Source organism: Cyprinus carpio, chromosome A15 (assembly GCF_018340385.1).
Source record: "Cyprinus carpio isolate SPL01 chromosome A15, ASM1834038v1, whole genome shotgun sequence".
NCBI lineage: Eukaryota > Metazoa > Chordata > Actinopteri > Cypriniformes > Cyprinidae > Cyprinus > Cyprinus carpio.
Window position 1 is genome coordinate 5,581,768 of NC_056586.1, and position 16,025 is coordinate 5,597,792.

Consider the following 16,025-nt stretch of genomic DNA (forward strand, 5'->3'; position numbering starts at 1 on the left):
ACAAGATCCACGCTTGATGACCACGTGACAATATTTTTGTTTTCATTTTGAACAGCACATTATATCTATTGTTTTATCTTTTAAATCAAACAAACATCTTTTTGTGAAATGCTTTGCTTGCTTACATTTTTCAAATTACAAACTTGCATCCAAAGAGAAACGTATTCAAATAAAAAATAAAAAAAATTAATAAAGCACATTTTTTGCCTTTTATGATTTGCACATTTGTCTGAAGTGTCAGTACTGCAAGTCTGACAGGCCTCAGTTTACACAGCAAACTGTATTTGGAGAGCGCTCTGTTTCTGAACTGATGTGATATCTCACTGCAACAGCTGCTTCTGTGATAGGTCACAACTTTAGAGGGAAGAAAAAAAAAAGAACAAAAAAACCCCACCAACTCCAAGCTCCACCATATAGGATAAATTTCACTTTAAACTGGCTTAAACCAAAAATGTTACATGATTTCCTCACCATGTATGTGGGACCATTAAAACACTCGGTCGGAGGGCTACATCACATCAGCAGCGTTAGCCAGAGAAAGACTGCCAAAATCTATAGAATGAAAGGCTTTAAACGGACGAGTAAACAGATGTCGTAGGAGTTTACAGAGACGTCTATTCACAGGGGTCGGAGGTCGTGGAGCGTGTCACCATGATTTAATCAACAGGACATCACTGAGGCATTTAAATTAAATGAGAAATGTTCTCTCAGAGAGCACTATATAAAGGTCAGACATAGTTTCATACAGGGCGTTACAGCTCCATGTAAAATTATAGTGAGATCTGGAAATGTTTTGAAAAGAAAAACCTAATCAAAGACCTAATAAACTGTTCTAGCACCTCACATCTTCAAGCCATCACACGTATTTTAACAGAAGCAGATTCTCTGGGCTCTAGACTGTGACTAAACGGTCACATCTTACAGCCCTTTTCTCTACCAGACTAAATTGTGTTAGACATCACACATGTGCCACTATGACTGGGTGATATATACTATCATTACCGCAGTAAAAACTGTCAACTGTAACAGATTTTTTTTATTCTGTGTATTAGAGCCCAACCGATATGGGTTCTTGAGGGCTGGTGCCGATACTAGGGCTGTGCAAAAAATCGAATGTGATTTTCATGCGCATCTCCTCAGTAAAGGCGCTCCTGTGATTAGTAGTATATCTCCAGCATGTGCGTTAAGATCAGGGTTGCCAGGTTTTCAAAACAAAACCTGCCCAATTGCTTCTCAAAACTAGTCCAACCGCGTTTCATTTCGGGCGATAAAAATACACGTTTTTGTCAGGGTTGCCTTGGTAATATTCACATTTTAGGGGCTAAATATCACATTATTGGTATTGGGGTCGCTTCAACCCGCGAACATGAAAAACAACCACAGACTTGGCAACACTGGTTGGCATTTACTACACAGAGCCATAATTCACTGACAATCTACACAAAATCAATTTTAAAATCACAGGCGATTCTTTGTCGATTTTGAAAGCAATTTTGTGTAGCTTGTCGGTGGACTACGGCTCTGTGTAGTAAATGCCAACCAGTGTTGCCAAGTCTGCGGTTGTTTTTCATGTCCGCGGGTTGAAGCGACCACAATACCAATAACGTGATATTTAGCCCCTAAAATGTGAATTTTACCAAGGCAACCCTGCCAGAAAACGTATATTTTAACCCCGGGATGCAATTTTTATCGGGAAACCTCCTGGAAATGCGACTGGGCTAGTTTTGGACTAGTTTTGAGAAGCAACTGGGCAGGATTTGTTGTGAAAACCTGGCAACCGCACGTGCTGGATATATACTACTAATCACAGGAGCGTCTTTACTGATGAGATGCGCATGAAAATCACATTCGATTTTTTGCACAGCCCTAGCCGATACCAATATTAGGGAGTAAAAAAGGCAGATGCCGATATATTGGCCGATATTCTTTATGTGTAGCCTATATTATACTACAGTACACTATATAGAATGCAGTATATACATAAACAATATATCCAACCATAAAAACATTTCTTGAAATGATCACTCAAATGTGGTGAGGAAACACTTATAATGATGTGACAAAGATATGTAATGAATGCAGGGTATTTAACTACTTAACAATAAACTTTATTATCCAAAATAAGTCTGACTTCAGTGCACTAAACAGTAAAGTTGAAGTTTATTCAACTTTATTTCATTTCAATTCCATTCAGCTTTATTCTGTTGAAGTTTATTTCACTTCGGAACATTCACGCAGATTTGCACTACGCCACTGTCTTCACACGCAGACGAAACTTACTAGAGAAGTGTGAAGTGTGACATTATATACCTCTGTAAATAAATACAATTAAATTCACATCCTTTGAATGTAACATGTACGTTCCCTTCAAAGTGGAATGGCAGAATATCCTGTGAAGCTCACTTCGCAGTGCACTTACGGTCGAATAAGACAATGCTTGAATGCAGCAGCCTAAACAAGAGACCTCCTAACTTAAGTGAAAGTGTTGACTGGTGTCACTATCTCATGAACGCGCCGGCGGATCTCCACCAAATTCGGGGGATCCCTTCAGCTTGAGGAGCCCTCCTGGATGCGTGTCGGTAGCCCCCCGGGATCATCAGATCAGTCGGCATTCATTCATTCGAAAGAGGGCCTCTAGATATACAGTCGATTCGGCATTCAAGAGGGTTCCTTGAGCTGAAGGGATCCCTGAATTTGGTGCGGATCCATTTCGCCGTGACGGAGATATGGCCGTTCAATATTTTCTATGGTTTTCCTTAGACTTAAGCTTTAAAGCGTTTCATCCAGGTCACCAGTAGCAAACAATGGCGCACGCGCTGCTGGACAAACTAAGTAATAACACCATTTCACGCATTTTATCTGCATTATAGGTTCTGTAAAAAAAAAAAAAATCATCATATAGGCAGCATATTCGCTGATACGGCGAAAGGCTCATATCGGCCGATAAAACCGGCAAAAGGATATATCGCTCGGGCTCTAGTCAAAACATGACAAACACTTAACCTTTTTAAATTCTTTATTCTTTTCCAGTCATTTCTCCTTAACATAATGAATATATTAATAGAAAAAAATATTTCTTAGTTTCTGCATGTTCTAATGAGTGATATTTTTCCAATCATGAAACAGCTTTGTGTTGCATTTGATGGCGCGTATCTTCAGCACTGTATCGTATCTTCAGGCTGCAATATTATATTTTCTTGTCTCTTAGAAATGCATATTTGTGACCTGTGCGGGCAAAATGAGCAAATTTTCAAAATGAGTTCTCTTCATTTTCACATTCTACATTACAATGCATTCAAAATATTATATAACTTGTTGAAATCGGACAAAACATGACTGAGCTAAAGCCGTTTGAAGGAGATAGGGTTAGAAAAGTAATTTTTGTAAGATATTGAGATTAATATTATTTTGAAGTTTAAGTAATCAACCTTAAATATTTATGTTTTAATAATAATTACTATATTATTAATCACAATATATCTGTTTTTTTATTTTATCTTTGTTATTTAAAATAAGAACAAAGATGCAAACAAACTGTAGTTCAATCAAGAGCAGCGAATGATCCCGTCTTTTCTTTTAATGTTTTATTAATATCAAGACAGATCAATATTTTGACCTACTGTAATGCATGGATCTAATATAATGCTACACATCAGATTTTTCCCCAAACATTAACTAAACGTTCATGTAAGACATAACAGATTACGTTTGTGTAAATCCCGCAAAGTCATGTTTCTTGGCATAGATGTAAAATAGATGTAAATTTAAGTTTGTTATCAAAAACAGTAACATCTTTAAAAATGGTAACAACCTCATTTTTATATGGTGAAATTTAATTATTCTGACTGTTCCTGTTTTATTAAAATGAACCATTAATTTTCCATAGTAGCGTATATTTAGATCATGATAACCCCCAGCTAAAAACCACACATATAGTACTTCAATACCATGAAAAAAAAAAAACGGTATTGTTTCTAGGAATTTGTATGAACAGTAATCTAAATACATTTAGTATAAATGCACAAATGCTTTAGCTTAAAAAAAACCTTATTATATTCCAATATTCCTTTAATACATGTCAACATTAATAATATAATAAGATTAGATATGAATATCCCACATTTGTGCCACAATACCATGGTGCAGTTAGTGTTACTACAGTAAACCTATGGTAAATGCTGGTGATTTGTAGATTGAAAAGCCTTCTGACTGTATCGTTGCACACAGTGTTTCTGCTGTTTGCCAGCGCTGCTTCATCTGACTCTAAACTAGTTTAAATCACAGAGTCATTTTGTGTTCTTCGCTGAATTCAAGCTCTACACACTGGATCTCAAAGCACTGTTTAGTGTCTGCTGTTTGAACTTTGAGTGGAGCGGATAAATGCTTCAAATGAGCCGAGGAAAATTATATTGCGATAACTATCGTTATCGCTTAAGTCCTCTGTGATTTGAACTAGTTTAAAGCCAGATGAATCAGCGCTGACATTCTCAACAAACTGATGCACAACGGTCCAGTTAGAAGGCTATTTTAATTCAGAAATCACCACAAATCATGATATTGTGACGGAAATGTGGGATATTCTTATCAAATTTTATTACATTTATGCAGACTTGCACAAAATGCATTCAAGGCCTAATGGAATTTATCTACAGTATTTATTGTTAATAAGCTACAGCAGGTTTTGTGTAGTTGCGTTTATACTAAATGCATTTTAGCTACTGTTTTTCACATAAACCATACAGTTTATTGAACTTCTTTCTACGGCAGTGAGGTGCTACCAGTAGTTATGATCTACAAATGTATGATACTATGGAAGTCCAAATGTTTACATTTTTTACCCTATAAAATTAGTTTGTTACAGTTTTTGCAGTTTTTCAACAGCTCCAGTAGCCTTGATGTGATAGTCGGTGTTGACCCGCAACACCGGTTACGTCACTTGCCCAACATCTTTTTGATTTTTTTTATAGTAATAAAAATTCATTTAGTTCAGTTGAAGAACAGACACTACAGTTTAAAACTGAACGCGGCTGCCGAGCTCCATTCGTCATCCGCACAGAACTGCTACCGTGTACAACAGTGAGCACAAGCTAGATTCAAGTGATTATTACGTTTTAAATATGGATATTTTTATTACAAAAACGCATCAATTCATGACAGGAGGCCTTTGTTCATGCCCCGGAGCCATGTGAGACACTTTTTTTTTTATGGAAGGGCGCTTTTTATTTCAGGTCTTTTGGACTGAAGGAATGCAAAACCCGCTGACAGCAAAGATAGAGCTTGAAAGATCAAAGACCATTTTTAACATAACTCTGACTGGACTCGTCTGAAAGAAGAAAGTCATATACACCTAGGATGCCTCGGGGGTGAGTAAAACGCAGCCTAATTTTCATTTTTGGGTGAACTAACCCTTTAAGGTCACAAAGTCATATGTGTGTTAGTATTACATCAGCAATATAAGAGCAGAATTCAGCACCTCAAAACCACACTTTCAAAAGAACGCTTCTGCTTTACTTTTTGACAACAGTGGAAACAAAGTGGTTTTAACATGTGGACACTTGAACTGTAACAAACTTGACAAAGACCTGAATGTCCCTTTAATTATATAACTGGATGTTCACACGTTACCAAAACGCACTCACCGTGTTGGCCATCATACTGACGATGACAGGCTCTTTCTGGTCAGATCCCCTCACGCTCAGAGCTGCACGGCCCCTGTAGACACACACACACATAAAGGTGATCAGGTATGTGTGCACTGTGGCAAACACACACATTCAGCCTGTCCTCGTGGCCATGATGAAGACTGTTAGAGGACAGGCGAGCTCTGGATGAGCTGAGCAGAGATGCCAAAGACTCAGCGATGCTGTGCAGTCAAGACATAGATTCAGCGAGTAGAGATGACAGGGATGTGTGTGTGTGTGTGTGTGTGCACATATAGTAAAAGTAGGTGTTGAACTGGTATGAATGAAATCTGGATGTATTACATCGGCCTCGATGACTTTGTCATGTGACGTAAATTGCATCACTTCACTGCCATTCACAACTCCTCTCATGTGGAATCATGGGACAGTTAAGTGTCCATCAGAAGCACTACTTCGGTCGAAGTAGAAGTATAAATCAAGTATACGCACTGTAAATCAAGTCTGTTGTTGTGCTTTTTTACCCGTTTTGTGGGATGGTCCTTTAAAAAGCCTCTTGAGATCACAGGCAACTTATTAAGGATCTTCCTCAGTGGGCTTTATTGACCTGCATTTATTGAAACTTATGTGCTTTTTCATAATCACAACAAATGGTTTGTTCATCTAATTAGTGGTGCTTGCTAAGGAAAGCGTCACTGTTTACAATACTTGAGTTCAAATTGTTTAAATTCTATTACTTCATACAGGTTCATTATGAAATTTTTTTTACTATGAATTCTATGTATTTACATACATACTGTTTGCCTGTTGGATGCTGGGCATGAATCTACGAAAGCACGTTTGTTTGGAGATTTATAGGTCTCTATGAAATTAGTGAAATTTTTTCCCAAATTCCATTTTTCTTGACTTGACTGAAGTGTAGTCGCCGCTCATTCACACAGAGACACACCTCAGTCCTCAAGGGGGCCCATCAAACGGATGCATTATTATTTGATCAGCTGTCTATAAACATGTTAATAATTTAACTTCAGGAAGATTCAAACTACTTCACTCCATCAATGCAGATGCTGCATCTATTACATCATATTTTCTCACTAACACAGCCCCTTAAAAACTTGGTGCTTAAAGAAACTTCGGAGTTTCCCAGTCATAATTACAACTTTGTGGAAGCATTAATGTGCATTCAACAACTTGAATAAAGCAACACTTGTACCAAGTATGCTTGTGTAGTCTTATTGCAAAATATCGCAATGTTACACTAACATACTGGAAACTTGACACTCGTGACACGCACCACAAGAAACTTCATACACTACAGAGTTCTTATGTGTGTAGATGAACGCAACGCAGTTGCCAAAGTAAACCTCTTCAACACTAGTCACTGTTTTTGACCCTATAGAGACATTGCATAATATATATCTTGCATAACTGTGACAAATGTTTATGTAAACACATTGGCAAAAGTAAACCAATGTGTGCAAGTGCGCAAAGGTCACACCACAAATTGTAGGTCAACCACTGAGAAGGCACTTTGATGTTTTTGTTATCATGCTACATGCACTAACTGGTCACCTTTATGCAAAACAAGTGTGGTTTCCGTCCATACCCATGCACAACAATAAATATATCTCATGCATGGCTCCATAAAGCCCTGGCTCCAATAAGTATGCAAATGCCTGCACCCATATGATCTGTGTGTGTCTTTGTGGCCGGGCTGGGAGAGGCGTAGAGCAGACAGCTGGTAAGCCTGGCTGTAGTGGAGGGGGGAGGCAGAATGGACCATGCAGATCAATAGATGGGGGGGAGCTAGCCCTGCCGCCCACCGCCCCAGTCCCACAATACCCCCTACAGCCCCCCGCCTGAGCCACAAATAAAGGCCTTTTGTCCCACGGGAGAGAAGCCCGACACAGGAACCAGAGAGAAGCTTCAAAGTGGCTGGAGGTCTCTCCTTTTCTGTGTCATCTGCCCTCCCCCAATCTCTATTTCTCTTTTCCTGGGGGAGGGACAGGCCACCCAGTAAATGTAAGGGAACTTGGGTCACCGTGGCTCCGCACATTGCTCTTGTGACATGACACTAAAGAGACAACTTGTTGCGGAGTAAGAGTAGACAGGAGTGGAGAGGGGCACGATGACAAAAGATTTCACTTACGCACTGTAAATCAAGTCTGCTGTCGTGCTTTTTTACCCGTTTTGTGGGATGGTCCTTTAAAAAGCCTCTTGAGATCACAGGCAACTTATTAAGGATCTTCCTCAGTGGGCTTTATTGACCTCCATTTATTGAAACGTATGTGCTTTTACATTATCACAACAAATGTTTTGTTCGTCTAATTAGTGGTGCTTGCTAAGGAAAGCGTCACTGTTTACAATACTTGAGTTCAAATTGTTCAAATTCTTAACCCTAAGTATTAAACTTAAGTACAGACAAGAATGAGGCTGCAAATCAAGTGGCGTGTTGATGAGAGCTGTCCTTTTGCTTTTCTAAGCAATCCAACTTCCAACAGACTATAGTGAAGGAGGGACCAGAGTCATATCTAAAAACACACAAAACCCAATAAAGCCTACTCTATCATATCTGATACACACATTTCTAAAGTAAATTATCAACATGATCAGAAAAATAATAATATTAACAACAACATATTCAAATTGATTTTTAGATGTTCTATTTTCTTTTATTTTTTTCTAAAGGTTAAATGATTAACTAAAGGTTATCTAAAGGTTTAAAGGTTAACTTCACAGAGTTAAGTTAACTTGTTAACTGTTGGCGCTTTTTTATTGCCTTTTTTCCATACATATTTTAGTAATCTTTCAAAATTTTAAAGACTCAAAATTCATCCTGTGAAAACGCTTTTGAAAGGACAATTCATACAAATACAATGGTGGCTACTTTTGGTATAACGCCTAAACAAAATCCCACAGGAACCTCAGTTTTTTTAATATCAACTTCAAATTTGGAACATAACTTAATTAGAAATATGACTTTGTTTTTACAAACCTTAGGTTTTTATTCCAAAGCGTTCATCAATTACAACAATTTAAGTCTGGATTGTGCATTTCTATGTTCAAAAAGGGTTTCTTAATATCAGGGGGTTTCTGGCAACTGGGCAAAGAATATTAAAGAGACTTAAGATGGGCTTCTTTGACTTGGGCCAATAAACAGCCATCTAGAAAACACCATACAACAGCCTGACAACGATCTACCAATATCTTAAAAACTACACACAATACTTTAGCAACTGCACAGCCCTGGCAACCACCAGTACAGACTACATTTCCTTGAAAATGTAAGCGTTAAGTGCACCACAATTCCCTCAAACCCATAATCAAATGTATCAGCATTTACACGTTTGAAAACGGCACTGTAATTGCTTCATGTTGATTTTTACAAGCTCTGATTACTAGGTGGATTAGGTATTCGCCCAAACTATCAGTCAAATGACTCTAGTCATATGTAATGGAACTTTCTGCATTGTTGGGCTGTTTTCTGCACAGTAATGTTGTGGTTTCCACATGCTTGAACATGCAGCAGCAAAACGGTTATGTGCAGGGCAGCGTGATGCATTGAAAGCAGAACACTAAACAGATGAGGTGGCGTTTTAAATGTAAACATGCATATGCATCATTGCTCTGGGGTGTCGAGCTGCTCACTGGCTGAATGCAAAATCCAAACTGATAAAGCACACAAATGCCACACAAAACACAAATATCTGTTGCAGTCTGAGTGGAAAATTCTTACTCTCACTGTTAGGGTCCGTTTACTTAGTATTAAACTATTACCCGGCTGAATAATCAGATCATTTTAAGACCCCGTAGCAACACCTATAACACCCTACCATCAGTGGCAAGTTTTTGATGGGCAGTATATAAATCTACAGCTTTTTATAAGTCTACAGTTTTTATATTTCTAGTTTTTTTTGGATTTTTATATTTGGAAACTGCAGTTCTTCCCATTAGATGTACACTCTCATCCACACAAGTGGTCTTAAGACACAGTCACCCTCCCTGACTCCTCTCCATTGTCATTCTCTTCCGTCCCTCAGCTGGCGCGCCATAAATCCCCAAGCTGTTCGTCCGTCAGCCTGACCTCTGATTCTCCCGTCTTTCATCCTCCTTTCTCTCTCTGCTCGTCACTGTCCTCTCTTCCTTCTCTCAAACTCTATCATCGATAGACTGAAAAGCACTGACCTGGAAGAGGTGATCCAGTCTGAGGCTGACACAGTAGTGGGGGGCCTAAAGAAACAGGCTGGCTTTAATAGTTTTAGGGTAGTTTAGGAGGATGGGGTCATCAATTCAGAGTATGAGGTTTATGAAGTACAATAAACCACAGTTTTGCTGTACTCCAGGTTGCATGCTTTATATATGTATGTATGTATGTGGGTCAAAGACGTTAAGATGTCCGCATCAAAAGAAATGTACAAAAGTGATTTTGTGTCCATAGAAAGCACTTTAAATGTAAGTTAAATGTCTACTTTTAAGGTTTCAAATAAGTTTTTGGAGAATAAAATGTCAAAATTTGGTTGAAATAATGTTACATTGTCATTCAGTGTAACACAATATTTATGCAAAAATTCAAACAACATGCTTATTCTGACGTGTACATATTAAAATATCTAAAAGAATAATGGAGCATACTAAATTTTATTGTTTTAAATTAGTAAAAAAAATCTTACTGACAAATGGGCAAAACCTAGGATAGTGGCAAATGTTAAAAATGTCTGCTGAATTTTCCCACATTACAAACACACAGGGACAATGCAACATGTAGATGACATTAGCAGTTTTACACGAAATAGTGCCTCTAATTTAAAAAAAAAAAATTACAGTATGGGGATGTTTGAAAATTTGATTTTTATAGGCAAAATTACATTGTTGACATTTACCGCATCTATAATTGCCAAAAGGCACCTAGTTTCATAGACTGGTTAAGGATAATTGCAGATAAGGGTGCAACAATAAATCAATTTGTGGATCGATTCTGCGATTTTCACAGAGTAGAATAAAACAAGCATTGATTACTTCATGATATCACCACAAAATTTGATTCACATGCAGCATACATGTTGGGGAACATCACCAAAAAAAAAAAAAAGAAAGAAAAAAGGGATTTTCCTCCTACCTTATTTCTTTCCTGAGATATTGAATGTCAAATAAGAATGACATGAAAAAATTCCCTAGAGCACACAAATTCTTCTTACGTTTCATCACCTATTTCTCAGCATGAGAATATCCAAATGTAAATAATTTTATTTTTCCTAAAAAATAAAGAATGTTTTCTATCCAACATTACCAACCTTTTGACTCTTCTTACTACAGTCTTGGAGTTATGGGTCATTATTTTTGTGCATGTTTCTCAGAAAAACAACACCTTCAGGGTCAAAAAAGCCTTCAGGGCTTAAAGGGATGAAGATGTTCCAACGCCGTTCAGTGCTAAGTCATGGAAAACTTCTGTCACACCACACAAGTGTGAGTAACTGTTTTTATTATGTGGTCACTGTTGCCTTCTCTGTTATTACAGATCGGCTGTATTGTACTGAGTATTTAAGCATTTTTGACATAAATCACAGCAACGTCCATCTATGAAGGATTAAGGCTGCAAACATACACAACTGTTAGCCAATCATAGCAGTCATCGTTTACTTCTGAGCTGACAATCCTCCACACCTATTCAAACAGAGCGCTATGATTGGGGCAAAAACAGGACAGAAGATAGCCTATTTCTTCTCAACTATGATGTTTTAGAGGTAAAAATCTTGATATTATACAGGGTTCCCACACCTTGATTAACTTCAAATTCAAGGACCTCTGAAGGACTTTCCAGGTCCAATACCCTTAAATTAAAGGTCTTGATGTGGGGACACATTTCAAGTGAGAGTAGGGTTTCATCGTGTTATCTAGTAAGATACATTGTTACAGTTTTCATGTGTCAAACACAACTATGCACAAAAGCTTTTTTTTATTTTTTTTTTTTTTTTTGAGATCTGATATTCTATTTGTTGTATTTCTGTTTTGCATAAAACTGAAAAATATTCGGTACATACTATACTGTATTCTGAAATGATCTGATATTAACTTGCAACCAGAAGTTTTAAGATATATGAATATGCTCTTAAGTTTTTCTTGCCTCATGGGTTTACATTATCTTAACAAGCAAAGCAATTCAACATTAATTTCACGGTGTGTCTGTGAAACGTTGAGGTAGCATCGTAGTAGTTTTGTGTGTGCATGTAGGTTGACCATATTTTAGTTTTCCAAAAAGAGGACAGTGGGTGTGGGCGGGGCATGGTTAAAGTAGTGCAATGACCATATCCCAAATATCAAAACTGAAAATGTCATTTCTAACCTAAAATACATATTTTACAGTTACTGTTATGCATATTGATCGTAAACACAGCTAAAAAAATCTTCCTACCAGTGGGCCTCCTTCACAAAACTTAACATCTAGCACAGTTTTATTTTAAAATGAAAATAAATGATCATTAAACATTAAACAGTTTTATATTGTGAGCATAATGAGCATTTGAGATCTGGTCAGAGGGAAACTAAAAAAGGGTTTGGTCTTAAAATATAAAACTACCTGTCAGGACAGGCCACTTTTACAGGGTATCTTTTACAGGGCGGGTTTGGGCTTCAAACTTCAAATGCCCGTCCAGACATGCAGTCCTGCTCAAGGCTGGACTTCAGACTGCAACAGCCCTCACTCTCCAAGGACTGGGAAAGTGCAAGTCACAATATGTTGTGCTGATGGTATTAAATTGGTTTAATTAGTCGTTTATTGTTCAAGTGAGGTCAGTTATGAGATCTGCTGGCTGGTAGAAGCTGGTGAGCTCTAATCCACCAGCACAAGCCGCATGTTTCACGGATCCACTTTACAGGACTTCCCAATGGTGTGGTGGGGGTTTCGTGTCCTCGAAGACAGACCGCTCCCTCGTCTTTCTGTAACCCCCTCCATCTGTCACTTGTGCGGCTCAGTGCGTCTCCATGGCAACAGCGAGGTCATCCACCATTTATTGTGGGACAGGGACTGAGAGGTGCACAGCGGCTAAGCAAGATGATATTAATGTCCCAAGTACAAAATAAGTTTGACACTGCAGATCTGAGGCTTTAAAAGCCTTTGGAGCAGCATCCCCCGTCAGTCCTTCTGTCAAAGCTATAAGGAGCTGCGCTCTCCAGGAGGCCTCCGCAACTATAGCCCGACTGATTAGCGTGGGCTACGCAAAGGACAAGAGGAGGAGGAGGGTGACATTTGGTCTTCAGAGGGAGCGTATGCGTGTGTGCGTGTCTGAAATACAAACAGCCCGACTCATGCTGTCATGTAAGGTCACTGAAAAGAGGAAGCATACACAAATACACTGTGTGACGCTATATTCACTGCACAGGTTAGCCTCCATCTCTATTCTTCAAGGTAAAAAAGAACTACAGGTGTTCTACAACTACACCTCCGGAGAGCTAGATTTCACTCACTGGTGTTTTATGAACTGGTCATGATAGCAGCACAGCATCACTGTAAACTTCCTCTAAGGTCAGTTTTTGTCAGGCCTACTACTGTAATAGTAAAAGGAATTGCTACAATACCAATAATACTAGGGCTGTGCGATTTATCGAAATCGGCATAAAATCATGATTTTGAGCGTGCGCGATTTCTAAATCGCTTTATAGCACGATTTTCTGCACGACTTCCCACAGTATGCTATCCGATCCAATCAGAATGCAGCGCGCCTAAATGGAGCAAACAGAACAGACTGGGCATATGCCTTCGTAACTCCAGGTTCACACACTGTCTGTGATGTGTATTTTTTCCGAGCCCATGTTAATGGATCAGAGCGTTCACACTGCACACGGTAAAAGATGTGAAAGATGTGAACAGAAAACGTTAGAAATAGAAAGGTGAGAAAATAATTAATATCTAGCGCATGAGCATAGAGAGAGTTGTGAGTGAGCGAGAGGAGACACGTTTTAAGTGCGCGCACTCTCTCCGGGCGAGAGGAGTGTGTATCTGAGCACGCGTGTCTGGTTTTGTGACAGAGCAAAGGAAATCTGCGTGCGAGCGGAGAGATTCGCGCTCGCGCATTATTTTAATGTGTTTTCGCGTTACAATAACTCGCTCTCGCTGCTGCTTCTGAACCGAACACACATACTGTAAACGCACTGCAGACGGAGTACGTGTGAACCTGTATAATGTATAACAAATCTATTTCAACACCTGAGACACCGCTACAATGAGCTCTATGACCAATGCATGGCAAGAAAGAACAAAAAAAATCCCTGGACATGGGATTTATTATTATTATTATTATTATTATTATTATTTGCCATATATCTAGACATTTTGTTACACCTTTACTATAGTGATTATTTTGACTTATGTCTGTTCTAGAGATATTACAACTTTTTGATAAAGCTCTAATTTGTTTTCTTTTGGAAATATGTTTCAAATTCATCCTGAATGCATTTATGACTGTAAAGCATGTCTGTGTGTGTCAAAATCATGATTAAAATCGAAATTGCAAAATTGTTTAAAGAAATCGCTCAATTTTAATTTATTGTATTTTTAACATCTGCAATGTTCAAATACAGTATCTGGATTTTTTTTTTTTATGTCCAACATTCCATATTTCAGATGCCAAGGATTCCTACAACAGGAAATGCAGGAAGTTCTAGGCTAATTAGTCTCTCTCTCATACAAACACAGTCAGTGATCTTTTAAACTTGTAATGTTCTGCCAGAAACATATCGACTGCTTATGTGAAAAAAAAATGTTCATAATGCTCTTTTTCACACAACAAAATCAATAAGTGACCACAAGCTGTCAAGACGCAAGCACATCTTTTGAAGCCATTTGATTCATAACAAATTCAATTTAAATCTGTTCCCTTATAGTGTTTTTATGTCCATGTTGGATCTCTATGAGGTCCCGCATTCAAAAGTTCTCCTTTTGGTGCCACACAGAAAAAAAGAAAAAAAAGTCACACAGGTTTGTAACAACATGGGTGGGTACACAGACTTTTCATCAGATTACATCATTTACCCACAAGTGGATCCTCTGCAGTGAATGGGTGCCGTCAGAACGAGAGCTGATAAAAACAGTCTATCACTTAACATCTTGAGAAGCCAAAAGCTGCATGTTTATCAGAAACAAATCCATCTTTATGACCGTTTTTAAACTCAAACCGTTGCTTCTGACTAAAATACTCTTTCCATAATATTGCCTTCTCCAGTGAACCAGGAGAGAAATACACACAGATCAAGAACCATTTACAAGCAAAAACAGGCTAAACCAGTTAAAAACAAACATGTGGGTGGATGTTGATGTGAGAGGACAACAGAGGATAGACTTTTTCACTGGAAGAAGCATTGTTATGGAATATAGCTGTAAGCGATGGTTTGTAATTGAAAATTTCTTGATGGATTTGTTTCTTACAAACACGCAGCTTTTCATTTCTCAAGACATTAACTGCTGGACTGGAGTGCTGTGGATTATTGTGATGTTTTTATCAGCTGTTTGGACTCTCATTCTGACGGCACCCATTCACTGCAATAGTGCGGTATTATCGCCATGTTTATATGTTGTGTGTGTTATGATGTAACACGGTCATATTCAGAAACCAATGAAACGGAAACTAAACAGAGCGTTCAAACAGGAAGTGAACAGAAGAGAATTTCAAAATAAGGGTCCACATAACAGAACACTGAGCCACTTTCCTTGGACATGACAACCTTTTCTCATGAATATGACTCGGCCTGAAGGACAGACGCAAGTAAGTGCACACACTCAGTCGATCTCTCTCTCATTCACTTGCTGTCTGTTTAGGATTGTTAAGTGCAAATCTACAGAGCCTTTGTACAAATTAGCATGTTACATTACTAACTTATTTAATATTCAGTGCACATACACAAAGTGTAAAACGAGAAGGGCATAACCTTACGAAAACACGCAAATATCGCGGTATTGCAGTACAGCCGTAAAATGACATAATGCTACATTTCTCCATCTCTTATCTAGTTTTTGGAAGGCCTGAGAAATTTTCATTTTTGGGTGAACAATTCCTTTAATTTATATAATTTATTTTTTTTTATGATTTTTGTTTGTTTAAAAAAAATATTTTTTGAAATAATGCTTTTTTGTAATGATGACAGGAGTAATAACCAAAATATATATTTTTTCAACAGGTGCCTTTGAATCAAAAGGACTGGGAACCACCGCCTTACTCTGAGTAACTAGTGAAGCTACACATGAAACTAAATGTAAAAATAAATTCTGACGTGAAAAAGTGACTTAATCCAAAGTGTGAATAACCCTCTGTGAATAAATGCATACTTTAAGCAATCCAGAAACCTGACGCTGAGTCTCCGAGAATGGAAAGTGCAGTGCTGCAACATGAACGGAGA

General features: G+C 38.1%; 1 protein-coding gene across 2 annotated transcripts in view; it reads right to left on the bottom strand.

The window, feature by feature from the left end:
- LOC109074109 (transcription factor Dp-2-like) overlaps positions 1-16,025 on the bottom strand; it is a 48,447-nt gene that overhangs the window by 30,478 nt on the left and 1,944 nt on the right. The window contains exons 2-3 of one of the 2 annotated variants that reach the window (XM_042770842.1): positions 9,825-9,869; positions 5,640-5,712 (exon numbers count right to left, since the gene is read on the bottom strand). In XM_042770842.1, the coding sequence (XP_042626776.1) occupies positions 5,640-5,654 (15 nt within the window). In that variant the 5' untranslated portion in view covers positions 5,655-5,712; positions 9,825-9,869. The remainder of the gene's footprint in view (positions 1-5,639; positions 5,713-9,824; positions 9,870-16,025) is intronic. The other variant, XM_042770841.1, reaches the window with a different exon arrangement.